Source organism: Siphateles boraxobius, unplaced genomic scaffold, assembly GCF_051911475.1.
Source record: "Siphateles boraxobius isolate OS27281-9 unplaced genomic scaffold, OSU_SipBor_1 2, whole genome shotgun sequence".
Classification (NCBI taxonomy): domain Eukaryota; kingdom Metazoa; phylum Chordata; class Actinopteri; order Cypriniformes; family Leuciscidae; genus Siphateles; species Siphateles boraxobius.
In genome coordinates, this window is record NW_027508810.1 from 10,579,198 (window position 1) to 10,607,192 (window position 27,995).

The window sequence follows — 27,995 nt, forward strand, 5'->3', positions numbered from 1 at the left end:
AGCACAGTCAGCAACAGGAAGTCAGCGAGCCTGCTAACAGGAAGTCTAGTGAGTCAAGCAGCAGAGAAAAGATGTCCATTGAGAGGGAATGTGTGTAACATTGTAAGCAAAATATGATTACATGCTTTACATAAAGGGAAATTAAAACATATCACATTTGCCGAAGATTTTGATTAGCTGCTCGGCATTCTAAGTGTGCTGATATTAACATCACTGGAACTTTTCAGTGTTTTAATCACTCCACTTGTCTGTGTTTGTTTGTTCCAGACAGTCTGTCCATTAGTGCTGGGGATTTTTCAGTGATGCTTTCTGCAGATTAAAATTGATATGCCACTAGGTGGCGACAAGTTACTGTCTTTTTCAGTGAGTCATTTGAATCATGCAAGCACAACAGTCAAACGCGTCTGTCTAACGCAGTGGTTTTTCTACCGGACTTATAAAAAGGGGGGCACGGCAAGGCTAAGGGATAGTGTACATTCAGCAGATTTTTACGCAAGAGAAACCTCTTCAGGTTGATACAACATCCCACTGCGAAACACCAACTGCACCAAGTGCAGCGCGACACAACAAATCCCCTAAACTGATGCCTCGTTTGCGCTAGCACAACTTCTGACACAGAGGACAAATGGATTTTCAGCGTTCACTTTGTTGCGTCTAGTGTAAACAGCCTGAACGGTAACACTTTATATTACGACCCGCAAACAACTGCGTAAGTACACCGAAATTACGGTGTACGTTTCTGTAATTATAGTGTACTTCCGTGTAGGTGTAAAGGAACAATATGTTAAGTTTTGGGTAATAAAGGGGTAACAAGCAGATATACAACCTGCAAAGAACTTCATAAGTAAACCGAAATTACGTGTACGTTTCTGTAATTATAGTGTACCTCCGTGTAGGTATAAGGGAACAATATGCTAAGTTTTGGGTAATAAAGGGGTACAACCAGATATACATGCAAATTATTGATAATGTAATTATTTTAAAACTAACAGGTACCTATTCTGTTAATATATTCCAGGCAAACATTGTACTGTTGTACAATTTTTATCACATTTCTGGCAATATATGTTTTCTTAATAAGAGTACCTTTCTCTGTAATTACGTGCAAAATGTGTTGTTTGTTACATAGTAAGTAGTGTTTGTTACCCGTTTCAACTGTGTATTTACAGGGTAAGTGTGACTCCTGCGGGCTGTAAATTAAAGTGGCGGTTTACTTTGAAATTTTGTTTTGAATTTTTTTTGTAAAATAGAAGTCAGAAATTAAATGGGATCCTTTATTGTATATTTACTGCGCTTACCCTGTAACTACACAGAACAAGGAGGTAACAAGCGCCACTTTAATTTACAGCCCGCAGGAGTTACACTTACCCTGTAAATACAAAGTTGAAACGGGTAAGAAACACTACTTACTATGTAACAATACGAAACAACACTATTTGCACAGTAATTACAGAGAAAGGTACTCTACTAAAACAAAACAAAACAACGTTTTAATTACACAGTATATTTGCCCTGACATTTAAGTGTCATTGCAATACAATGTGATAAGGTAAGTACTAAGTACTAAATGGTACGTTCTAAACTAAAATCATAGAAGAAACTATTTTTTTTGGCTTAACGTTAAGTAGTTTAGTAAGAAAAGCCAATAAATTCAATGTTTATCATACTGTGCATACATACAACCATATATATATATATATATATATTTTTTTTTTTACACGTTTAATTTACAACCCACAGATGTCAAAATTTCCCTCTAATTACATTGCACAAGAATAGTTTGCCAGAAATGTGATAAAAACTTTTATATACAACAGACATAATTTTTTTTTGCCTGGAATATATTAACAGAATAGGTACCTGTTAGTTATAAATAATTTGCTTGTATATCTAGTTGTACCCCTTTATTACACAAAACTTAACATATTGTTCCCTTATACCTACACGGAGGTACACTATAATTACAGAAACGTACACGTAATTTCGGTTTACTTACGAAGTTCTTTGCAGGTTGTATATCTGCTTGTTACCCCTTTATTACCCAAAACTTAACATAATTGTTCCCTTATACCTACACGGAAGTACACTATAATTACAGGAACGTACACCGTAATTTCGGTGTACTTACGCAGTTGTTTGCGGGTCGTAATATAAAGTGTTACCGCCTGAACTAAGCTGTTGCGGCCCGACTGTCGAGTCCAGTGTAATCAAACACAGTGAAAAGACAAGAAAATATGACGAGACATATCTCGCACTCGGATTTACCAGTACAACTGTGGGTAATAAAGATGGACCACAGTGGGTTGTGTCACTTAGGCTTCACATCACAAACAAAAAGAGAAGCCCATTGAAGTTTACAAGTTGTAGTACTGTATTAATTACAATGTTTCAAACAAATCCTATAGGATTTTTCAAGCAAGGTCATGTCTTAGAGTGTCTTTATGTGGCTGCATGTAGGCAGGGGCGGGGCCCGATGTGGGTTAGATGAAGTGGGGCCCCCTCTTGGTTCTCTTAAGTCTTTAACTTAATTTTATGACTAATAATATTCTTACATGGATAAACAAATATATCATGGACATTTTTGGATTGCTACATTAATTTATGATAAAGGACCTTCCCCAGACAACAACATACCAGATGTTTGCCGGATCTGGGCCAACACTATGTTGCTGTCTGTGTCACTGCTTGTGTTATCAGCCTCACTGCTTTCAATAGAAGCTTTCAGCGATTAATCAGATTCATTATTTATTTTCAATGAATGCAAAGATTATATATTCTATCGTATTGACTATGATTTCAAAGCGGATCAATAACATTTTGGACTGGTGCAAGCTACGACATAGGACGAAGGCTTTTCCTTACTTAGTTACCTGTTTGCCTGTTAAATATTTGCTTATCAAATCACATTTCACACTTGCAAGAGTAATAAGCTGTGATTAGCAGGGCATTGTGTCACAACACAAGTCTTGTGTGATATTGCATTATTTTCTTTGGCGGCATGCTGCAGATGCTGTGGACTGAGCTTAAGTTGTGTTGAACACAGAACATTGCTTTAAGGGATCCATTAAGGACTCTCAGAAATGGTTTTGTCACGTACAGTGTGTATGTCTAGCCATTACAGGACTCGTGTGGCCTGAGGGCTGATGAGGTCCTGAAGTGAGACTAGAACTGACAATCTTTCCTCTAATCCCAGATGTCACATGTCCAGACTGTAGAGCAAACCAATCCACAATTGAGGAGTTTCTATTCTGAGACACTCTCTCAAAAGGAAATACCTAGTTTTGCAGTAGACCAGTATTTAGCAAGCATACATATAGGAACAAGTGATATTTTGTCACAAAGATATAACTGAATTAATTTGTCCAAGCCAGCAGGGTTGCAAGGGCAGCGATCTGCCTTAGGGCTCAAAGCGCTACAGTGTTTTGAGGCACATCTAGTGTGAGGACTGTTGAAACAAAGCAAGTTGTCTGCTAAATTAAAGATGGCGGGATGATGGTGGAGCTGCGGTCATTGGAGATAGCAGCACGGTGTGCTAAGAATATCCTACAGACTGTGATCAAATTTTAAAATTTTATTTTTTTGTGCAGAAAATAACCTCTTTATCCCATCCACCCAAAAGAAAAAATATGTGACGGCTTCGAGCCTTTCATGCATGACGCCATCAGGACTGGTGTAAATTGGATACATTTCAAAGATGGGAAATTTCCATTAAATCCCAGTCTCTTTGGTGGCCTGGAATAAATGTGTGCTGCTGAGGTTAGAGTAAGAGTCAGGATCCTGAATTTATAATAGTGACTCATGACTGCTTTTCACTCTATTGCCCCTCTTCAGTGCCATAATAAGGCTCATTTACAACTTTTTATCATTGATTATGTACTGACATTAGAAGTAGTTGCATTGAATTCTCCCCTCACATTTTCATTACTGTAAAGCATCCAAGCGCAATAATGTAATTTCCCCCCATTGAATTCCTTCAATTGTGATTCTCATCAGATTGTCATTACTGTTATACAGTAATATAGGGCTGATGAGGGCTGATATACATATATATATATATATATATATATATATATATATATATATATATATATATATATATATATATATATATATATATATATATGATACACATATAAATATATATATCAAACTCACATGAGCAATTAGCAAACAACAATGATCCAATCACTTCCCAATGGACAGAATCGCCCAATGGAAAGTCCCACCCTATATTTTTTCTCTTTCGAGAAGGCTTTTCACTGGTATAAATATTACTATAAGGAAGAAAGACAATTTCATGCTGACTTTAGTTTTGTTTATGGAAAAAAAAACTTTTTTTATCTATCTGTCTATCTTTCTGCCTCTCTGTCTGTTTATCCGTCTGGCTATCCATCTTTTTTTGGTAAGTGTTGTAATTCTTCTTCTGACCAACTTGAAATATGTGAAGAAACTCATTTGTATGAAGATGAAGGCTCAGTTTAGACCTGTTTCCTCCACAGACACATCTGGGCAGACAAAAAATGGCCAACTCTTCCAAGGGATGGGTGAGAAATAAACATTATATTTTTTTCTCTGTTCCTATGCATCTTTTTGAAATACAATTATTTGTGCCTCGTTTTGTTAGCAAGTTTTCTGTTAAATGAAAGACAAACAAAACAGGTTGAGGAGGGCTGAAGATGAGATTGGGGCTGAATAGCCCCAATCTCATCTATGAGTTTGGTGAGATTGGTGTTAAATACTGCAAAAGGAAATGCTGAATTAATCATACAAGCATAACTTTATAAAAAAAAAATAACCAGCTCAAATTCACTGTATCACATTAAGTTAATACCATCAAAACCAGAGACTGCGAGTAAACAGACTTCACAGCGTATCACCCCAACTATAAAACAAACAGCTGCAGCCTGCACAAACTTGGTTTATCCCACAGAATATCATGTAGTTTACCTCATGTCATGATTATACTCTTCCATGCAAAGAAATAATTTGTTGGGGTGGCTATGGTTATATTGCTCTGTGTGTCTGGTTTTGGACAGGTTTTTATTAGGGCATGGGAGGCTTCCGTAGCTTTAAAAGATGGTGCATATACTTTTGAGGGGGATGAATCTGAAGTCACATACCATAAATAGTGTTAAATAAATATCTCTATGCTTGAAATGAAAATGAGCATGATTCATTGAACAGGAAATGAACACATCTCAGCCTCTATACAAACGCACTGTGCTATATTTCATCTACAACAGCTGTAAAAGGTCACGCCAGACTGAGTTAGGCAGGGAAATGAGATTATAATAATCATCTTAAAGCTAAGAAAGGCCTACTTAAGGAGCTCTATTGTGACATGTCAGAGCTGCGAGATGCCGCAGAGAAGAGAGCTAGAGGAAACAAGAAACACTCGAGATCGCAACAGACAGCAGACGCCCATTCAGCCGACCATCTCAGGTCAGAGCGTGTGATGCATCTGAGCGTTTGTTTAGATCTGTGTGGTGCGGTTCAGATATGATTTACGTGGGTGGGTTAGATGAGATTCTCTTTGAGACCACTTCAAAAATCTCAAAAAATCATTGTGATGGTAGCCTGAGGTATAGATGGATCCCAGTAGTATCAACTGTCAGCAGCATCTCTACCTCCTCCACATTTTGAACACCCATCAAAAGTTATCTCTGTTCACTTTCCGCCTTAAAAACAATCAGTATTGTTTTCATATTTTTGCTGATGTGTTGGGGAAGCAGGCTGTGCCAGGTCTTATTCCTAAGTGACTGCGGTGTCAGGGTTCAGGGACCACAATGCACTTCTGATGTGTCTGAGCTGCAGACTTGGAGACTCTTTGACTATTTATAACCAGGGAGACATAATACAATGGGTTCAGGGCTCCAAGATAATGAAGGAAAACATTTCATCTGGGAGGCCTGGCTCAGTTGTCTGTCCTTCATACTCATACATCCATGTAACAGCACAAGGGTTTTAACAATTTATCTTTTTATTTTCTTCTCTTCTTCTCCTTTCTACATATGAATAGAAACCGACGTATCAGGATTTGGCCTTCTACATACATCAAGAAGAGTAAGCCATTCTTACTAAAGCTATTTTATAATTAAAATCTTTTGTTTTATTGATATGTTTATGGCTAGGAAGCCTCACAGTTCAATTTGAAGCAAATGAGTGCATTTTTCTCTTTTTTATGATCTAAAGTTATGAGGTGGAATTCACTAAATGTACAGCAATTTTAACATTTTAGAATAATTACGAAAACCAATTAAAAGCATATTAGCATATTAGCATATTAGAATGATTTTTGAAGAATCATTTGACACTGAAGACAGGAGTAATCACAGGAATAAATTACATTTTAAAATATATTCAAATAAAAAAAGTTATTTTAATTGTTACTACCATACAAATACACTACTGCGCTTCAATGTCATGGCTTTGCTTTGAATAAAAAACTTTGTCAAATGCGTAAATATAATGCAAACACTTTGTTGATTGGTTTAACTGACTGATTAAAAAGAACCGGATCTAAATGATGATTTGTGATGAGCTTACGAATTGTTCTTTCCGCTTTCAGTATGTGAAGCTGATGAATTTCCAGGAGGAGGTGAGACCTCACCGGGATCTGGATGGGTTCTTGGCTCAGGCCAGCATCCTACTGGGCGAGAAGTCAGCCTCCCTGGATGAAGTACTGCGCAGAATGCTGGATCATGTGGCTACGGACGGGCTGGGCAGCTGCAATGCGGAGGAGGTCATGAGTGCTCTGTTCACAGATGCTGGAGGACAGGATGCCAATGGTGAGCAGCGGGCTGCTCGCCCCCAAATGCCACAGGTCGTCTAGTCTAGCAATCTAGAAATCCAGGGCAGCCCCTCTGAGAATATGGTTAATGGAAGACCCACTGTCTTTAAAAGCAGGGAATGGGTTTTACAGTTTCTCTCTCTTTCTGTGTCTTTTCAAGTTCACCTTTTGACCGAGACCATTCAGGGTGTGACAGCGACAGCCACTGGAGTTCGCTACCAGCAGACCTGGCTCTGTGTGCTGTATGTAGCACTTTAATATTAATACATAAGCACTTTAAATATATATATGTATAGTGGCTGATGCTAATTTTTAAAGTATACTTTAAATATAACATCTTTTTCAGATCAAGAACCCTGCACTACTGTTTAAGCCTAAAGCCTTAAATATACTTATTGCAGTATTACATACATTTACATACTTTTTCGATACTTTCTGCTGCTTATATTGCAAAGCCAATCAAATTACAAAATTTTCATAATCCAATTAATTTATTAATAATTGAACAATTTTAAATAATGCAGTTAAATTAATTAATTATGGGGTGCAATTAAACATTTAGCTGAACATGTAAAATTTAACATTGATTGAATTTAGTATTTTACTTTTTAAATGCATTTTTTTATTTTTCACATTTTTTTTTCAGAGATACCTGATCTGGCTCATGGCTAATATAATGCTGTTTTGTATATGCTAAAGTTTATGCATCCTATTTATGCTAGAAAATTGCAACTGAGATGCACACAAAATATTTATTTAACACAGTATTCCTTATTTGTACCTTTTTTTGTTTTTGGTCTCCTGCAATAGGTTTGCATGCACCCAAGGTCAAAAACAGTGTCTCATAATATACATTGCAGCATCACCTATTTTCTCACAGTGTGCGAAACAGTTTGATAAAGGATTCAGTCTCTCTAAACCCCACCTTTCCGTGAGCCTACTCTGCTCTGATTGGTCAGATGGCCCAGTCTGTAGTGATTGGTCTACTGTTTACAGTAGGTTGGTAACCAAACATCCATTACCATATCTGAATTTCGGCTCTAGATCTTCCTCAGCATTTCTTACACAACTTCATACAAACAGTAACTATGGCGTCGGTTTTACCGTATCAGTTTGAGCTCGAGTCCTCATCATTTCGAAGTGCTGCAAAGTGGATTTACTTGCAGCATTGAAAACCACGTCTTCTTGACATGTCATCAACACAAACCAAACTCTTCCGGGCCTAAGCTACAACAACAGTGTTTGAGGGTCAGAGTAGATGCTGTTCACGAGCAGAAAATAGGCTGGCATTATGCAAATGTGTTACAAACCTACATAAGTTTGAGCAGGAAGAAAGACTGGAATTACTGACGACACGTTTGAGGTAGTTCAGAATCGGTTCTCTCTTTTGGATGGCAACTCCATTTATTGTGCACTTTAATCTTTACAGACCTTTTACATTCACAAACGGCTATATAACAAACTGCATGGAAGGTAATATCTGAAAAAGCATAATAGGGGCCCTTTAAAAATATGGCTGATGAAAAGTGTGTGGCCTTTTATATTCAGCTGTAACGTGAAGTCTCTTCAGAGACGATCTGTTTGCATTACCCGTCTGGAGCGGCCACAGAACTGGGGTGTTAACTGCTGTGAGGTCCGCTATGTTATCCTCATCCTGGCACCGCCTCGAACAGTAAGCCGTTCCTTTCATCTTCCAATCATAACCTAAAGTGAAAAAAACACAAATTTAAATCATTGTAAATCAACGGTTGTCTCCTAATTTGCAGTTATTTCAAACTGTGTAAGTTTTTTACACTATATTTAAGATTCTTTAGATTTTTCCTCTTTCTTACCCTGCAGAAAAGTACAAAGACTGCCATAGAGCTCGGTCGTACTTTTGCCACCTTGTTCTCAGACATCTCATTTAGACAGAAACTGCTGGAAACTAAGACCCAGGAGGACTTCAAGCACGAGCTGGTGATTCAAAGGCAGCAGCTCTCCACTGCCATCCAGAAGCCCTCGGTGGAGGAAGAGACCGACCCACACAGCAACAAACCACTCAAGGTCTGAATCTGAGAGAGGCTCAGGGGCATGTAAATGGCTTCATCAACCAATTATCTGCTCAGTCTGCCTGCTATCTTAATGTTCAGTTTTCTCTGTGGGTCATTAGGTGCACTCCTCACACATACAGTCCACCCTCACATTATGCTAAACCTTGACCAAATAAAAACTTCCCCACACAGATGTAAGGGTGTATGTGCCCCACCAGCACCAACCACAAAATTCCCTATCGCACAACAGCCGTACTGCAGATTCATTTGAAGAGCTTTTGAGTAAAGATTGAGATCTTCCCAAACACCCAAACCTCTGGCCTGATTATAGCAGTATTATAGCCCACCCAGATTGACAAGAGGCCCACCCAATCAGCTTAATAATAACTATTTAAATTTTTAATTTTAATAATAATAATAATAATAATGAATTAAGTTTGGCCATATACGGCCCACCGAACACTTTATATGATATAAGACAAGCGCTGAGTGCGTCCATCTCTGGCTCAGCGCCAGCCAACGCGAGAACGCACAGTTTGAATCTGGCGGTTATGTCATGTCACTGTACATATTTTGTCCAGACTTTGACACCCTTGCAAGGAGAGGGGACAAGTCTCATTGTTCACAACACCATGTCTTGGAAAGAAAAAAGACTAAGGGTCCGTTCACATATCGCGTCTTTTGCACGCTCAAGTTTGTTATTTCAAATGTACGCGCTCATAATGGAAGCCACGCGGTCGCGACAGACGTGGTCAGGCGTCTGATTGACTCGTCAAAGGTGTGCGTTTCGACAGCTATGGGACGCGCAATATGCCATAAAAGCGCGCGTTCTTAACGTGCGCTTTGTGGTCACGGAACGGGCGTCAGAAACGCGCGGTTTTTGCATCCAAACGTTCGTCCTCGACGTGTGATCTGCTTTTTAAATTAGATTGTTTCTGTCTGCAGGTGTTTTATGCCTCAGAAGTGTTTTTTGTAACAAGAAAAGAAAAACAACTCTCGGTTTCACGTTCACTGTTTTTTTTTTCAGCACCTCGGACAGTCCCTTCGTGCGATACACATCTCGCAAATTTTCCAGTTGTAATTCCGATAACACTTTACAATAAGGTTTCATACATAATTTGAAATTTGTTTGATATGCAAAAACCACGAGTTTCTGACGCGCGTTTTCCGTGACCACAAAGTGCACGTTAAGAACACGCGCTTTTATGGCAAATCGCGCGTCCCGCCTGCTTTTGACGGGTCAGTGTGCAATCAGACGCCTGACCAGGCGTTTGTGAATACTTTGGCTTGCCATAGGCATGTCGTGCAGGCTGCAGCGGGCTAATTTTTCCAGGCGCGCCTATATGCTGTGGCGAGATGAAAACATCTCAACTTTTCAGAGAGTTCTGCAAGCGCACCGCAGGTCATGTGACAAAAACCTATCGGTCAGCTTCGGCCTTGAAAGCACGGCCGAACAGCTGATCATAGCAGTACAGTGCGGTTTTTATTTCTCATCTCCATAAATATAGCCTATCTAGTAGTAAAGATAATACAAAATATAGAAACCCTAGATTCAGGCCCACCTCGACTTAATCCAGGCCCACCCATCTGTCACGGTCTGCATAGTGAATTAATAAGAGTTACAATATGATTTTCCATTAAATAATAATAACTAAAAATAATACTACTAATAATAATAATTTATTGTAATTTAATTATCTAATTTTTTTTTATATATATTTTTTTTTTATTACAAATTTTAGGCCATTCATCAAGCTCAATCTTCAAACCTGTATCTTAAGAAAAAATATTATCAAGAAAATAATTTTCTTTAATTTATGGTACACACATGTTGGGTTCCATAGACATAATGATTTCCGTACTGTACATTCTGTATATTCTGTATCTAAACATGTCGCCACAAGAACAAGGTTTGCCATCTTTGTGGAGATATTTTGTCCCTATAACGTAGGGTATACCTGTCATAATTAATAACGCTTTTTTACACATTAATTATTTAAACGTACACTAAACATTTGGGGTCAGTATTAGATTGTTTTAAAGATATTGGTACTTTTATTCAGTAAGGATGCAATAACCCGATCAAAAAAAATAGTATACAGACTACAGACATTTATTATGTTACAAAAGATTTGTATTTCAAATTAAAGATAGACATTTAAACTCTCAATTCATCAAAGAATTCAGAAAATAAATACGTCATGATTTCCACAAAATTTTCAAGCAGCACAACTGTTTTTGACATTAATGATCATAAACAACATGTCTTGAGAAGCAATTCATCATATTATAATGATTTCTGAAGGATCATGCGACACTGAAGACTGGAGTAATGATGCTGAAAATTCAGCTTTTTAATAATTTAACATATATTCAAACAGTTGTTTTAAATTATAATAATATTTTACAATATTATGGTTTATACTGTATTTTTGATCAAATAAATGCAGCTTATGTGAACATAAGAGACTTTCAAAAACATTGAAAAATCTTACCGACCACAAGCATTTGGAAGGTGGTGTATATATATATATATATATATATATATATATATATATATATATTTAATTAATTAACCTTCCAGGTGCTTGGTTGGTTAAAAAATGACTAAATTTACACGTTTCACAGCCTACCATATTTATAGAATGTGCAATATGATGAAGTGATCCACTGATTATTCACACATTCCATTTAATGTAATTATTTTAAAGGTTCAATAAACAATATCCCATTTCATTTATTTTCCTACTGCGTAATAAAAGACATTTACCATGCAGTTGTTTCAATGTGGCATTTTGATAACAAATATATTCAAGGATTTTACAACTTTTCATCTTGTGATAACAATCACCATAAAATTCAGTAGAGATTCTTGAAAATCTCACATACAGGACATAAGGACACATTAAAGCATTTAAGATTCTATGAGTTCTGCTATAATAAATATAAAACATTATTCAGCATATTCAATTTCCTCCAAATCTCCTTTTGCACCCAGGTAAAAGATTTCCTCAGAGCGGGTCGTGGCATTTATAAGGACTTGTGTCGCAGGCTTCCACTGTACCTGTCCGACTTCACAGATGGCGAGTATCAGTTTCCCTCAAGTCCCTGCTTGACTTCACTTTTACTAAAAATAACAGAAATCTCTGTTGCTCAGGCTGAGATGTCTGTTGCTGTGTGGTTTCTCTCCAGGTATTCTGGGCTCTGACAGATCTTTGCTGAAGTACACCACCACGGCCATCTTCCTCTACATTGCTATCCTGCTGCCAGCGATTGCGTTTGGGTCTCTGAATGATGAGAGCACGCGAGGAGAGATAGGTATGTAGTCGAAAGTATATGACTAAGACATTTATGGACATTAGCTGGACCTATCTGGCCTAGATCATGGTTGACCAGCTGGGTAGGGTTGCACCAGCCGTTCGTAAGTTCTTTCTTAAATTGGAACGTAAAGTCCACACTAGAGGCTTAGTTAGCTAGTTTACTACTGTATATTCCGTTGGACCATTTGTTTGTAAGGTAGAACGTAGTAGGTCGTAAGCTCTCCGTAAAGTAATGCGTTGTCGCATAATATGACGTTTAGCCTTGATGAACCAATAGCAGTCTTCAAATACGTGAGCAGAAGTTGTGTTGAAACGCAGTGAATTTCAGTTTATCCTTCATTCTAACTTCTTTTGGCTCACGTTACTACAGTAAAAATAATTTTCCATTAAATACGATACTTGATCATGAATAACATAGGCCTAAGTGTTTTTATATGTAAATAACATTCAGAAACTGTATTTGAAATGAAATTAATAAGGATCAATAAATAAATATTGATACAAAAAACACAAGATATTAGTATTACGTTTATTTATTATGACTGATATTTGACATACACAACATGGACCGATGCACACAGCGTCACTGTTTAGGATGGGTTGGTGTAAAGAGCCGCTAGCAAAGTTATCTTTTCACATAATGTAAAATGTAAGCAAGTGTAAATGTCAGCATTATCATATATGTCTAAAGAATTGAAGTCTGTCAGCTAAAAGAAGAGCTTATTGATGCAGTTCAGTCTGTCTGATATTTTATTCCAACCGTTACTCCTGATCGGAGGCTGCCATAAATATTTACTTGGAACGTAGAGTTACGTTTAAACTAAGTTTAATGATGCAATGTAAAAATATTTAGTAGTTCGTAAGTTGTAACTTAGTGCCCATTTACGTCAAAACTAGGCTAAGTTGTAACTTACACACAGCTGGTGCAACCGGCCACTGGACACCAGCTACCAGCTTCCAAATGGATTAGAAGGGTATTTTGGCAGTTTTGAGTTCATGTGTTCCCTGGTGGTTTATTTGCCTTTCTGCAGATGTACAGAAGACTATAATTGGTCAGAGTATTGGAGGAGTGATTTACTCTCTTTGTTCTGGGTCTCCGCTGGTTATCCCTCTCACCACAGCACCTCTAGCCATCTTCATCAGTGGTACTGCATGTCTCTTATAAAGAAAAGAAGGTTAGTGCACTGCCTCTCTCAGAGCCCTGTTCAGTTATTTTCTCTCTTTTGTTTGTACACTGCAGTTATCAGAGGCATCTGTGATGACTATGACCTCAACTTTCCTGCATTTTACGCCTGCATTGGCCTCTGGAACAGTCTGTTCCTCATACTAGGAGGCATCTTCAATGTCAGCCTGTTTATGAAGCTCTTTAAACGGTCAGTGCAGTGCAGTGATTGTGATTTTTTTCTCCCCTTATTTATACGGAATTCTGCATGAGAATTTTATAGAAACAAGCACCTCACTAATTTTCTTGAGAAAATGTACCAATCTAGATTTCTTTAACTGATATATAAAATCTCTTCAGGGAGACGCTACATTCTGATATGACTCTGACACTTCTGCTGTGGCCTCTCTCTCTAGCATAAACATCATAAATGTCATGTGTGTGGTAATCTCCGTTTGTGGCGTTCCCCGATTTTGTTGTTATGTCTTGGTTTGTGCTCTGTTTTTTTGATAAAAGGGAAGATCAGTTGTTCACTGTGTCCTATGTGTCCTCTCAGTTCCACAGAAGAAGTGATAGCTTTGTTCATCTCCATTGCCTTTGTGGGTGACGCCTTGAAAGGCACCATAAACAGTAAGTTCAGAGCTCTGAACATTGCTGGAACTCATATTCATATCAGAGAAATGTCACTGCTTGTAATATCTTAGAAATAAATCATTAATGTGGATTTAGCAGGGAATTTATTTGATGTATTTTAGGAACATTATTGATGATATTTCTATGTAAAATGGTTTAATGGGATAGTTCACCCTAAAAAGACAATTTTGTCCCCTCTTTTTGTTCCAAACCTGTACACCCTACTTTATTCAGTGGAACACAAAAGAAGATATTTTAAAGAATGTTGGTAAATAATCAGTTTTGGTGAAAAAAAACATTGACACTTTTGTTTTATTAACACGGTTCGGGGGGGATCACGTTCTAATGATCAAACAATCAAGTCATTCCAAACAGCTGTCAGCAATCAGTAATCAACAGGTCCACTCAATCAGCATGAGTAAAGCCCATAAATATACGCAGTCGACTCTCTCATATTCCTCGACAGTTTTCAGCATCCCTCCACCACCCAATCTCCTCACACTTGCCTGATTAACTTCCTTAATTAAAGATTAATTCCTTCCATTAAAGATACGTGGGGGAGTACTCTGGGTTCGGGCCAATTTCCGAGCTCGGAGCCCTCCCCCCAGACAGTACGCCAAATACGCATAACCATTTACTCTCTGATCATTCGTAAGTGTGAACTCGTGAAATGTCTAAAAAATTATTTTATGTTACACTTTGTTCAATGAAAGTGAATGGAGACTAAGGCTGTTAAAAGCTAAAAATGGGAGATTTAACTTTGATGTTCATCAAACCACTGTGTCACTAGTCTTGCTGTGTGTATTGATGCATTATCATGCTGATACACGGCACCCCCTTCAGGGTACAATGTTTGAACCGTCCATTAGGTGCACATTGTATTCCACAATGGTTCTGTAGTTCATGGCAGTGAATCAAGCACAGTAGGGAATGTCATGATATTGCTGCCTGAACCATCACTGATTCACTCTGGACAGCAACAGTCTGGGTGTAAAGTCTCTTTGGATCTTCTCCACACTGTAACTCTCGTGGATGTGTAAAAGAGATTGAAGATGGACTCATCAGAGAACAATACATGTTTCGTATTACATGAGAGCCCCAGTCTTAAATTAAATTTCATTGAATGGAAAAGAGCAGCATCATATGCTTTTGGAACACCATGAGGGTCAATAAATGGAGAAAGATTTGAATTTTTTTGGGTGCACTATATGTTTTACATCTAATAAGATATATAATACTATATATATATATATATAAATATGCGCTCACTCGTTTCTATTTATTCTATTCTATTACTATTTAACCTATTCTATTTCTTACCACTGTATCTCTCTTTTCTCTCAGTATTTCATAAATATTACCATGGCCCTATATTAGTCAATGGAAGCGCAGAGGATCTGCATCATCTGGGTGTAATGCTTCATCAGACAGTGAACGGAACAGAGAACCTAGGCTCACTGCCTGTAACAATGCTTCTGGGCACCAGGGAGCGCCCAATTCTCTGCCTACTGCTGATGCTGGGAACAATGTGGCTGGGCTATGTCCTGTTCCTCATCAAGAGAAGGTAATTATAGGATGGTTAACTGTAATTGTAATTAGCTGCTCATGTTTGGTCATCTGTTCTTACCTGTGCTTGATTTAAGCTAAAAAACAACAAAAAAAACGAAATGACTTAGATTCACATAAAAAGTTAAGTATGGTTATTTATTTAGAATGAGGAATCCCCTCTTTTATATGGCCACAGAAGCTCAAAATTCTGATGTGAGTGTTTTTTGCATTTTCTAATTTCTGGTTTCTTTCCAGCCCATTCCTGCATGCTAAAGTCAGGGAGGTGGTGTCAGACTGTGCATTGCCGATCTCTGTGGTTATCTTCTCTTTTGTGGGCTCCTACCTCTTCGTTGGCATTCAGCGTAAGCCCTCACGTCAAAACAATCACCTAAAATGATCATGTTGTCTTTTTTGAGTATATCATGATTTTCAGTTGTAGACTTTGCGTTAGGTCTGATTTCATCCTGTAATAACACTGAATGTAATAATTTTGCAACCAATCAGAACTTGAGTATTCAACTAAATATGACATTTTGTCATCATTTACTTGCCATAATGCTATTCCAAGCCTGGATGATTTTCACAAAAGGAAATATTTCGCAGGAAATTCAATATTGCTGAAATTGGGGCCATCAAGTTTCAAAACTGACAAAAAAGAAAAACATAAAAGTAGTCCATATAACCAATGTGCAATATTTCAAGTCTTTTAAGGTATTGTTTGAAAGTTAAATCATTTATTGATAATCATCCCATACATCGCAGCTCTCAAATCTCTTTCACACTTCCGCACATTCAATCAAAGTTCAAGGAAAGTCAGTTCACTTGGTGGCCGTATTTGTAATGCCTCAGATAGCATGTCATAATTTTGACAGGTTATATGCAGCAGTTATATCCGTTCCTGGGTCAACATATTTTGTTGATCCTGTAACAACATTCCTGTCCGAAAATGTAATCCCAACCCAATCTTTACCCAGAGGAAAAAATTATTGCTCTGTGGTTGCTTTTCCTAAGCTCAGGAGACTTGGTTGTGATTCTCATATATCTCACATTTTAGTATCAACAGCATTGATGGACAACAGAAGTTTTCCCTAAAATTCCTTAGGATAAATAAAAATAGATACAAATGAGATGTGAGAAATATTGGTGTGAAAAGGAGTCAAAGCTAAGAATGTGGTAGAAGAAACGTAGAACATCTCTTTATTGTCTTGCTGCAATCTCTTTCAAGACTGTAGGATTACATTATTTTATGGCTCAGAAGTTGCTCTTTTTAAGATTAGGAGACTTAGTTGAGATTTTTAAATAATTCTCATTTTAGCATCAACAGTGTATCAGATGTATCTCCTTAAATACCTAAGGAGAAATAAAAGTAGGGGCAAATTAGATCTAAAAAAAACATAAAAAAGGAGTCCAAAATGAGAATGGGCTGTGAGGAAACATGGGAGATCTTTTTATTGTCTTGCAGAGGTTGCACTTATTTCATTATTGTAACAATATCCAGGTTCAATGTATTGAGGATGGAAGAAGACAAGGGGTCGGTGTGGCTGGGTCTCGTAGACTTTTATTTAGTTCGGAAGACAAATCAAAGTTGCGCATGAGCGCCTTCACCATAGATAGTCTATAGCACGTTCCACAAAACAGCAAGTCCAGAGTACGCTCAGTCCATGTGTTGAAGAGATCCCAGTCCTTCTCTCTCTCACCACCGATGCCAACATCACTGACTCCACCTCGTTCCATTTTTTTTAATAGATTAAGGTGATAAACTTGACGTGCTCCGTTCCTATCTGTTTGAATGACCTCATAATTGAGATCTCCAACTCGCCGTTTAACCTCAAACGGTCCTAGCCACTTTGCGAGTAATTTAGAACTGGACGTGGAAAGTAATACAAGTACTTTATCTCCCTGTGCAAATTCTCACAGTCTAGCCCCTCTGTTGTACAGCCGACTTTGCTTGTCCTGGGCCTGTAACAAATTTTCGATAGAGAGCCGCCCCAAAGTGTGGAGTTTTGTGCTCAGGTCCATGACATATTGAATTTCATTTCTGCTATTCGAAGGTCCGTCCTCCCAAGTCTCTCTAAGCACGTCCAGCACGCCGCGGGGCTGACGCCCATAGAGAAGCTCGAAGGGGGTAACCCCGTGGAGGCTTGGGGGACCTCGCGTACAGCGAACAAGAGGGGTTTAGCCATCTATCCCAATTCCTGGCGTCTTCCTGCACGAACTTCCGAATCATGGATTTTAACATGCGATTAAAACGTTCCACCAGCCCGTCTGTTTGTGGGTGATAGACGCTGGTGCGAATCGATTTAATGCCCAACAATTCGTAAAGTTTGCGAATTGTACGTGACATAAACGCCGTGCCTTGATCGGTGAGAATCTCTTTCGGGATTCCCACCCGGGAGATCAATTGAAACAATGCACTCGCCACGCTCTTCGCGGAAATAGAACGAAGTGGCACTGCTTCTGGGTATCGCGTTGCATAATCCACTAAGACTAAAGCAAAGCGATGCCCCCGTGCAGATCGCTCTAATGGCCCGATGAGGTCCATACCAATTCTCTCGAAGGGGACCTCTATCAAAGGAAGAGGACACAAAGGTGCTTTTGGGTTGGCCGGCGGATTTACCAGCTGACATTCACGACAAGAGGCGCACCACTTGCGCACATTCTCGTGAATGCCCGGCCAAAAAAAAACAGGTCATTAGACAATTGAGTGTCGCCGTCTGCCCTAAATGCCCAGCCATTGGATTACAATGAGCCTCTTGAAAAAGCATTTCCCGGCGGCTTTTCGGAACTAACAATTGCGTTGTATCTTGCTTTGACTGGGTGTCTTGGGTCACCGGATACATCTTTTATAATCGCGAAATAAGGATATGAAAGAGGCTGGTCTGGGTGAAGAGGCTGCCCGTCGATTGTGCGGACCTGATCAAATGCAGTTTTAAGCGTTTCATCCCGGGACTGCTCCAGAGGAAAATCATCACGCTCTGAAAGATCTCTTCTTTCAATCGCGCTCCGTTCCTCCGGAACAGGCTCCGATGGTCCCGGAACAGCCTCTCCCACCTGAGCAACTGCTCTCTTCCCCGCTTTCTTTTTGTCCCAGAAGCATGCAGACACAAATGTCCCAATAAAGTTTTAAACCCTGGCCAATTGATTCCCCAAATCAGCGGATGCTGGAGATGCTGACTAACCGCCACCTCCACATTATAATTTTGTCCCCTGAATTGGATAATGACTGGCATTAAAGGGTATTCTATCACCTCCCCCTGCACACACCTCACCTTAACTAAGCGGCTCTTATCCAATGCCTCGGTTGATGAATCGAGGCTTGGTTACAACCTGAATCCACCAACGCCTGATACGTACCCCCCTTTATACTCACAGTTATTTGGTACAATCCACCATGACCGGGGGCAGCCTGCGGTGTGTCGGGAACCCTGACCAATGTCCCTACCTCCATCACTGGACACTGGTCGACAAAATGCCCAGGGTCCCCGCAACGCCAACAGGCCGGCCCAGACCTTCCTGCCGCTCTAATGGCGGGAACTGGGTCAAGAGGTTGGCGTGGGGAGAGCGTGTGTGTCGGTGCTGAAACGCCGCCGGTCGCGAGGTAACGAGGTGATTGCCTCGGACCCGAACCCTGGCTCCATGGCAACCCTCAGGCCTCCATCTTGGTGCTGGTCTGGGCGGAGCCGATCCTCGGTACTTGGGAGCAGAAACAGGAGGAGAAGAAAAGGAAGAAGAAAAAGAAGAGAGAGAAGATGTTGGCAGGCTTTCACCGACCCCCGGGCATGCCACGAGCTGGTCCTCCGCCAATTGGATGGCCTGGTTCAGCGACGTCGGGCGGTGGCACTGGACCCACTGCGCAGTCTTCTTTTGCAGCCTCGCCATGAACTGCTCCAGTACCACCTGATCGATTATTCCCTCGACCTCGTCCAATATACCAACGGGTATATTCCCTCAGGTCCTGATAGACCAGGAGGTTCTGGACTGGCAGTTGTTGTGCGGCGATCTGTGCCTCTCCGGACAGCATGGGGATCAGCCGCATTTGCCAGCCAAGAGGGGCCAGCCCCCAGCCTCGGCCGTCTTCTCGAACAAGTAGAGGAATGCCTCCGGATTGTCATTGGGACCCATTTTCTGTAGGGGAATGGGTACGGCCGAGGCGGAAGTTGGTGTTGATGGGCTGGCCCAAACCTCCCGGTCCATCCAGCTCCGGAACAGTTAGCGGTCCCCTTGTTGGGCCCTGAGGAGCATCTCGAAGCCACGCCCCTGCTCTCCCTTTACGTCCATCAGGGCCCGATGTTGCTCTTGGTGGAGTCCAGCGAGCGCGTGGATGATATTCTCAAGTGGCGACGGAGATGATCTGGCGGCGGCTCCTTCTTCCATCCCGGGTTTCGGCACCAGTGTAACAATATCGAGGTTCAATGTATTGAGGATGGAAGAAGACAAGGGGTCGGTGTGACTGGGTCTCGTACACTTTTCCAGAGACTGCTCATGAAGAAATGGTAGGAACATCTAAAGAAGATCAGCAGTGGTATTTGCCCCATCACGGTGTATATCATCTCAAAAACACAAGATCAGGGTTGTGTTCGATTGTGGAGCTTCTTATCAGGGTACATCACTGAATAGCAAGCTTCTACAAGGTCTAGACTTAACCAGTTCACTGGTGAGTGTACTTGTACGTTTTAGACTGGAATCTGTTGCCCTGATGGCAGACATTGAGGCCATGTTCCATCAAATCAGAGTTCAACCAGAAGATTGTGATCTCTTGAGATTTCTGTGGTGGCCAGAAGGTAATGTAAACAGCAGTCTGGAGGAATACAGAATGGTGGTTCATTTATTTGGGGATACATCATCACCAAGTTGCTTGAGTTTTGCATTGAGGAAATGTGCAATGGATCAAAAGGATCTATTCGACCCCAAGACAATGGATGTCGTTTTCAATAATTTCTGTGGATGACTGCCTTGTTTCCGTATCTTCCGAATCAGATGCTGTTCAGCTGTACAAGGATCTTACTAGTTTGTGTGCTAAAGGCGGATTTTGTTTAACAAAATGGACGAGCAACAGCCGTGCTGTATTGGGTGTAGTACCTGAGAAGGACAGAGAGAAAAAGGTAAAGGATTTGGATTTCGATCGTGACACTTTGCCAGTGGAAAGTGCATTAGGAGTGCAATGGTGTGCTGAATCGGATGCCTTTCAATTCAAAGTGGTAGTCAAGGATAGACCTCTTACCACGAGAGGAATTCTCTCAGTGGTTAGTTCCATCTATGATCCTCTGGGGTTCTTGTCACCTGTGATTCTGTCTGCCAAGAGGATACTGCAAGATCTATGTAGGGAGGGAATTTGGATGGGACAATGATATTCCATCAGTGTATGTTCAACGTTGGATGAACTGGCTGGATGATCTGCATCACTTGGAGAGTTTTGAGGTCAGAAGATGTTTGAAGCCTGGTGGGTTTGGAGATGTAATTTCTACTCAAATGCATCATTTTTACGATGCTAGCGAGCAAGGATATGGTGTGGTATCCTATTTGCTGCTCCATAATGACCATCAACAGGCATATTCTACTCTCTTAGTAAGCAAGGCAAGAGTTACACCATTAAGATCCATTACTATCCCTCGCCTGGAACTTACAGCTTCCACTCTTGCAAGCCGTATTGACAGAATCTGGATGAAAGAACTCAAGATGCCCTTTCAGAACTCAGTTTTTTGGACTGACAGTACTTCAGAACTCAAATACCTTCGAAAGAGCACCTCAAGATTTAAGTGCTTTGTGGCTAATAGAGTGTTGGAAATCCTGAAGGTTTCCGATGTAGAACAATGGAGGTACGTGAATTCGTCAAACAATCCAGCAGATCTGGCATCTAGAGGAGTGAAGGCGGATTCACTTCTGAAGAATGAGACGTGGATTTCTGGTCCCGCATTTCTCGTTCGATCACAAAAGGAGTGGCCAATGGACCTCACCTATAGGGATGTAATATTGCCTCGCGACCCTGAGATTAAAAGGAGTGCTTTGGTAAACATGATAGAAGTCAATTAAAATTCTGACTCCATATCATATCTCTTTGATTACTTCTCCTCTTGGATTCGACTAAAGAAAGCCGTAGCATGGATCCTTCGTTTGAGACAAATCTTAATGGACCGTAGCAATGAAAGGAAACAACTGCAGACTGTTCTTGTCTGCTCTGATATAGATCCATATCAACAAGAGATGATTATTAATCAGGAGATGGAGAAGTTTGAACCTACAGAGCGTAAGGACTTACTTTTGTTGGAAGAATTGGAAAGGGCTGAAATGGAAATCATCCGACTTTCTCAAAGAAAGAGATTCCCGGAGGAACTAAATAGTCTTAATCCAATACTTCAGTGTGATATCATCAAGGTTGGTGGACGTCTTGATAACGCATTGATTCCTGAACACTCTAAACACCCAATTATATTCGCAAAAGATTTGCACATTTCTAACCTTATCCTAACGACAAATTCATGAAGAAGTGGGATATAGTGGACAGAATTTCATGTCGGCGACTCTTCGACAGCGATATTGGATCCCTGGAGCTAGCGTAGCCATAAGAACATTTCTGTCAAAATGTGTAGTGTGTAACAGGTTTAATGCAATTGCAGGTCATCAACAGATGGCTGATTTACCTCACGATCGAGTCTCACCAGACAAACCACCCTTTACTCATGTTGGACTGGATTGTTTCGGTCCATTCGAAGTAAAGAGAGGGAGAACCACTCTAAAGCGTTATGGGGTCATTTTCACCTGCTTGAACATTAGAGCCGTTCACATTGAGATGCTTGCATCACTGGACACAGACTCATTCATTCACGCACTCAGAGGTTTTATCGCTCGACGAGGACAAGTGGCTGAAATACGTTCAGATAATGGAACGAACTTTGTCGGGCTGATCGTGAATTAAAAAAGCCGATACAAAATTGGAACCACAGTCAGATAAACGACGTTCTTCTACAAAAGAAGATTAAATGGACTTTCAATCCTCCTGCCGGTTCACACCACGGAGGGATCTGGGAAAGGCTCATCAGATCAACAAAGAAAATACTGAACTCCATTCTTCGAGGGCAAAGTTTGAATGAAGAAGGTCTTCATACTTTTTTGTGTGAAGTAGATACTTAATAACCGACCCATAACTAGATCATCTTTGGATCCTGATGACATGGAAGCTTTGACACCTAATCATCTTCTCCTTCTAAAAACAAAGTTTACATTACCACCTGGATTATTTGAGAAGGAAGATTTGTATGCGTGTCGAAGATGGCATCAAATTCAGTATTTAGCCAACCAATTTTGGAAAAGATGGATTAGTGAATAACTACCTTTTCTACAAGAACGCCAAAAGTGGATGGTAAAGACACGGAACTATCAGTTGGGAGATGTTGTACTGATAATGGATGAAAACGCACCAAGAAGTTCCTGGATCATGGGTAAAATTATTCATGCGATAATAGACAAAAAAGGATTCACACGGCAAGTTAATATCAAGACTATGGGTACCTGCTTGACCAGGCCAATTACAATTACATTCGTCTTCTTGAAGCTGAGGAATTTAAAGATTAACTATGACTGACATTTGAGAGCTCTCAACTGACTTTTTTGACTTGACTTTTTGACTTGGACTTGATTGAATTATTGACTTTACTGACTTAGACTTGACTTTTACATTAACTTTACTCCGTTACAATGATGAACACTTGAGTGCTCTGGACTTTTTCGTACATATAAATTTTTTCACATTTCCTAAAGTTTTTTAAAAAACAAACAAACAAGAAAATCATGTATAACAATTAATTATGTAATGTATGTTAATATTGTTCATATTTTGATTGTGTCTGTGATTATTACAGGTTTTTTGTGTAATAATCAGGGGCTGGAATGTAAGTGTAGAAAATGTATGTCTTTTATTTTGTATTTTGCGTGTATGTTTCCAGGTGGTTCAGTCACATGGGTATCGGTGGGTATATACCTGGTAGTGTTTCCTGTTTGGGGTATTGTGTAGAGAGGGGGTGAGTAGCGGGGAGTGCTCACTTTCTGTTGACCGTTTACTTTATACGTATCTTCATCATCAATTGTTTCTACATGTATAGTCTGTCATTATCATGGTTATCATGCCAATAAAACGTTATCGGATATTCAATGCTAGAAAACGCGTCACAGATTTTTCCTGCTGCTTAGCCTCTCAGCGGCTATAGGTTGCCGCTATATTTTTCCTTCAAATCTGATTGGTTGATAAGAATGTTGTTCCAGGATTAACAAAGATGTTGATCCAGGAACATACTGAACATACTTAAATCAGGTTCTGCGAATTTGGCAAATTGGTGGCTAATACCATAAGTATGAATTTGTACGATCTCATACAGGTTAGGGTTATGCGCCACTGAGCTACCCTTAAGGCTTTAAGCATATATCTTTTTTATTCTAAAATATTGCACGTATAATTTACATCATACAACATAATAATAATTAAATAAAATATTAATAATAAAATATTTACATTCCTTTTTGAGCAGGGTTGGCCATACTCGCATTTAAATAACGTATTTTAGATCAGCAACAAATATACAACACACAAACTGTCGTATAACGGTTTGTCAAATAGCCAAAGCTAAAGCTAAAATGGCTGTATTTCAGGTAGGTGTGTGTGCGTGTGTTCCAATGCGTGTGTGCAGTCATAAGTGCCAGTCTCAGGTTTCCAATTGCCGATTGGCTCTTTAATTTAAAAGGTGGGACTTGTATTACTGGAGCCGCCATATTGGACATTCTCCCATTCAGGGAAATGCAAGTTATATTAGCATCATATATTATACAAGTCTTATTATTTATGGTATTATACAGTATTTTATTCAAACCTGACACCTCAAAACATGTCACAGCAGGATATCATGATCAGTTACCATTGACATCATACCTTTCATAACGCATTTTGTGGTGACAGGTTCAAATGTTTTTTTTTTTGAGCTTTTGCAAAGAGTGATTAAATAATGGCAGAATAATTATTTGTTTAGTGAACAATCCATTTAATTATTTCAATATGCTGTTCCACAGTTCCAGTATTCAACTACCAGAATGGAACTGTATTCAAAGTGGCACCTTTTAATCAGCTGACAGGGATGAACATATTAAGCGCATGTGGTCTTGGCTTTCTCCTTGCCTTGCTCATCTTCATTGACCAGAATATCGTGGTGTCCCTCACCAATGCCCCAGAAAACAGGTATCAGTATCTGTTTAACAAATAAACATTGAAAGTTTGTTTTCATCCTGCAGTGCCATACCTTCTCAGTTTGCTAGCATTCCATTGGCTTACGTTTTTCCCACGATCAGTGAGCCATAATTCACAGTGTCAGTTCAGTGTAAACAGTCGTGGGGCGCTGAGAGACAGCATATGATCTGTTTCGGTGTGTGTGCATGCGTTTCAGACTGCTAAAGGGAACGGCGTACCACTGGGACCTGGTGCTCTCTGGGTTTATCAACATCGTGTTATCGGTGCTGGGGTTACCATGGATGCACGCGGCTTTCCCACACTCCACGCTGCATGTGCGTCAGCTGGCGCGGGTGGAACAGCGAATGGAGGGGGGCCACCTCTATGAAACGTGATGGCAAACACCTACATATACACTTAAAGAACACAATACTAGCAGTATGTTTAAAAATGCATGATGCATACGAGTTAGCAAGTAACACATCAAGTGTGATTAACAAGACTTGTAAAACATGTCTTTATGTGTACCTGCAGGATAGTCAGTGTGAAGGAGACACGACTTACGTCGCTGGCTGCCAACATCCTGATTGGCTTGTCAGTGTTTTTGCTGCCAGTGCCTTTGCAGTGGATACCGAAACCTGTTCTTTACGGACTCTTCCTGTACATCGCTCTTACGTCCTTTGATGGAAACCAGATGTGTGACCGAATGGCCCTTCTGCTTAAAGAACAAGTGAGAGACTTAGACTAGTGAACCAGTAATCATCTGTCATTTATTAGTGTATCTTGTTCTGATTAAAATTACTACTTCAACTTCTTCAAAGGTTTTGGGGCAGTACGATTTTCTTTCTCTTTTATATTGTACACAGAATCACAGAAAAAAAGTCTTTACTGTCAGAAAAAAATTTCTTTACTGTCAGGGATAAAATTGAGCAAAAGTGACAGTAAAGACATTTATAGTGTCACAAAAGATTTCCATTTCAAATAAATGCTGTTCTTTTGAATCTGTTGTATTCATTAAAGAATCCCAAAAATATTAAACAGCAAAGCTGTGTTCAGATAATAATAAGAAATGTTTCTTGAGCAGCAAACCATCATTAGAATGATTTCAGAAGGATCATGTGAGCAGTGGCGCCTCCAGAAATGTTTCATAGGGGTGGCCAGATGGGGCCACTTAAAATCTTGGGGTGGCACACCAAAACTATAAACCATAATTTCAGAATTTTATTCTACTGTTGTAGCAAACCGTCCTGTAGAAAACTATCAGAAAAACTTAAGGAAACTGCTACTGATATACTTTGGTTTATTGTGTTATATTTAATGTTACTAATGATATTGGTAGGGCCCTACTAATATATATTATATTATATATAATGATATATATTATACAGATATGATATATATATATATAAGGGCCCTCGCCCCGCGGCATATTTCAAGATACTTACATAATTGTGATGAATCTAATCCTTTTTAAGTTATTATTTTGCAGTGTAAGATTACAGTTAACACCTTTAAATATTACATAAATGTATTATGAATGTTTAATAAACTTAATGAGTGTATAAATCAGCAGCAAAAAGTAATTCTTGAAAAAAATGTGCACAGTAATTTTATAAAATCTAAATATGTTAATAGAAACAAATTACTATTAGTTCTCTTATAAAATTCAATCAGGCAATCATACATTTCACAATTTTATATTTATATATTAATGTCAAGAATTCAGAAGTGCATATACCCTACACTACAAAGAAATAATATACAATTAAATTATGCTTATTTTAAATGTATTGAGCAGGCTAGGTATAACAAAATATATTGGCTTTTAATAATATTTCAGTGCGCAAACCCATGATAACATGAAAAACAGCACGCACACAGCGTGTATGCGCATCGCGGGATTCGCGGGTGAAGAATGATGTGCTCAAAGCAACATGGAGTCACCGTGTGCAGCGCTGCGCTGTATCAATAAATATTGATACAGCTTAAGGGTTTTAAACGACTCACTACCAGTGTTGGGAAAGTTCAATTTCTACATGAACTAGTTAAAGTTCAGTTCACAAATTTTAAAACAAACTAGTTCAGTTCAGTTCATACTTTTTTTTTTTAGTTCAAAAAATTTTTAACTAGTTCATTCATAGTTCTTTTTTTCCATATGTTGCTGCGAGCTATTATTTTTCAAAATGATTGCAACAACCCATGAATTAGAGATAGCAATTATTTTATCGGTGGGCAAAGTTTGAACAGAAATGTAAGATTTTTCCCATCCTCACCGACCTTGTCATAAAACCCGTTTAAATGATCAAACGATCCTCCTTGCTGCATTTTGTGTTGATGACGCATGCGGCCTTGCGACACTGGCGGCTGGTGTTGCCAGATTGGGTGTTTTTTCCGCTACATATTAAGGCCTGTTTACGGTGTGTTTTAGCCGGGGTTTCGCTGGAAGGCTCTATAGAAATCTGGCACCCTAATGAATGAAGTTAAACTGTGCCCGCGCTGTTCACAGACACCAGAATGAACGAGTTCACAGTAACGTTCATCAGGCAGTAATACAGTATGTGCAGTTCACGTTCACCCAAAATATGAACGAGTTCATGAACTATCGTTCAATGAACGCGTTCAGGCACAACACTGCTCACTACCGTGTGCCGTTTAAAAACAGCAACAAACTCCAACAAAATAAAGTAATTTTATGCAAATCTACAGCCTTTTATCTACAGATCATGCATTATAATGTGAATATATCATATTGAGAGAGTTTTACCGTGCATCCAAGAGGCGCGCGCGCTGTTTGAATATGAATGGAGAATGACTGACAGCCGCAGAGGAGGGAAAACGAGTTTCCGTATACTTTAATAATGTAAATAGACTTCTGTCCCTCACATTAAGCTATGGAATGACTTCAGATGACTTTGTCACCCAAACTGACGTGAAAAAAGCGGGGGGCGCCGAAAAGCGCGCTGTTTGCATCCCTGCTTGTCAAAACGCGGCAAAGACACATCAAAAAGCTGCTGTAACAGTATACTGTAACGATTTGGCACTTAAAGAGCACGTCACGACACATAATACCCCGTCTTCTTTTACTAAAGAATATTTTTGACTTATTTATGAAATGCATAACCGATGCTACTAAAATTTATACTGGCCATTGGGGTGGCCAGTGGGGTGGCCAGGAGTCGGCCAGGGGTGGCCACGGCCACCCCTGGCCACCCCCTGGTGGCGCCATTGCATGTGAGACTGAAGACTGGAGTAATGATGCTGAAAATTCAGCCCTGATATCACAGCATTAAATTACATTTTAAAA

General features: G+C 39.6%; 1 protein-coding gene and 1 long non-coding RNA gene across 5 annotated transcripts in view; one reads left to right on the plus strand and one right to left on the minus strand.

The window, feature by feature from the left end:
• Positions 1-27,995, minus strand: part of LOC143744413 (uncharacterized) — a 396,113-nt gene that overhangs the window by 14,147 nt on the left and 353,971 nt on the right. The window lies entirely within an intron of this gene.
• LOC143744403 (solute carrier family 4 member 11-like) overlaps positions 1-27,995 on the plus strand; it is a 45,503-nt gene that overhangs the window by 10,376 nt on the left and 7,132 nt on the right. For 2 of the 3 annotated variants that reach the window (XM_077235876.1, XM_077235875.1), the window contains exons 2-17: positions 4,500-4,544; positions 6,020-6,063; positions 6,569-6,788; positions 6,951-7,032; positions 8,339-8,462; positions 8,630-8,833; positions 11,819-11,903; positions 12,013-12,138; positions 13,172-13,285; positions 13,381-13,513; positions 13,859-13,932; positions 15,280-15,499; positions 15,739-15,845; positions 24,538-24,703; positions 24,909-25,082; positions 25,226-25,421. In XM_077235876.1, the coding sequence (XP_077091991.1) occupies positions 4,500-4,544; positions 6,020-6,063; positions 6,569-6,788; positions 6,951-7,032; positions 8,339-8,462; positions 8,630-8,833; positions 11,819-11,903; positions 12,013-12,138; positions 13,172-13,285; positions 13,381-13,513; positions 13,859-13,932; positions 15,280-15,499; positions 15,739-15,845; positions 24,538-24,703; positions 24,909-25,082; positions 25,226-25,421 (2,114 nt within the window). The remainder of the gene's footprint in view (positions 1-4,499; positions 4,545-6,019; positions 6,064-6,568; positions 6,789-6,950; positions 7,033-8,338; positions 8,463-8,629; positions 8,834-11,818; positions 11,904-12,012; positions 12,139-13,171; positions 13,286-13,380; positions 13,514-13,858; positions 13,933-15,279; positions 15,500-15,738; positions 15,846-24,537; positions 24,704-24,908; positions 25,083-25,225; positions 25,422-27,995) is intronic. The other variant, XM_077235877.1, reaches the window with a different exon arrangement.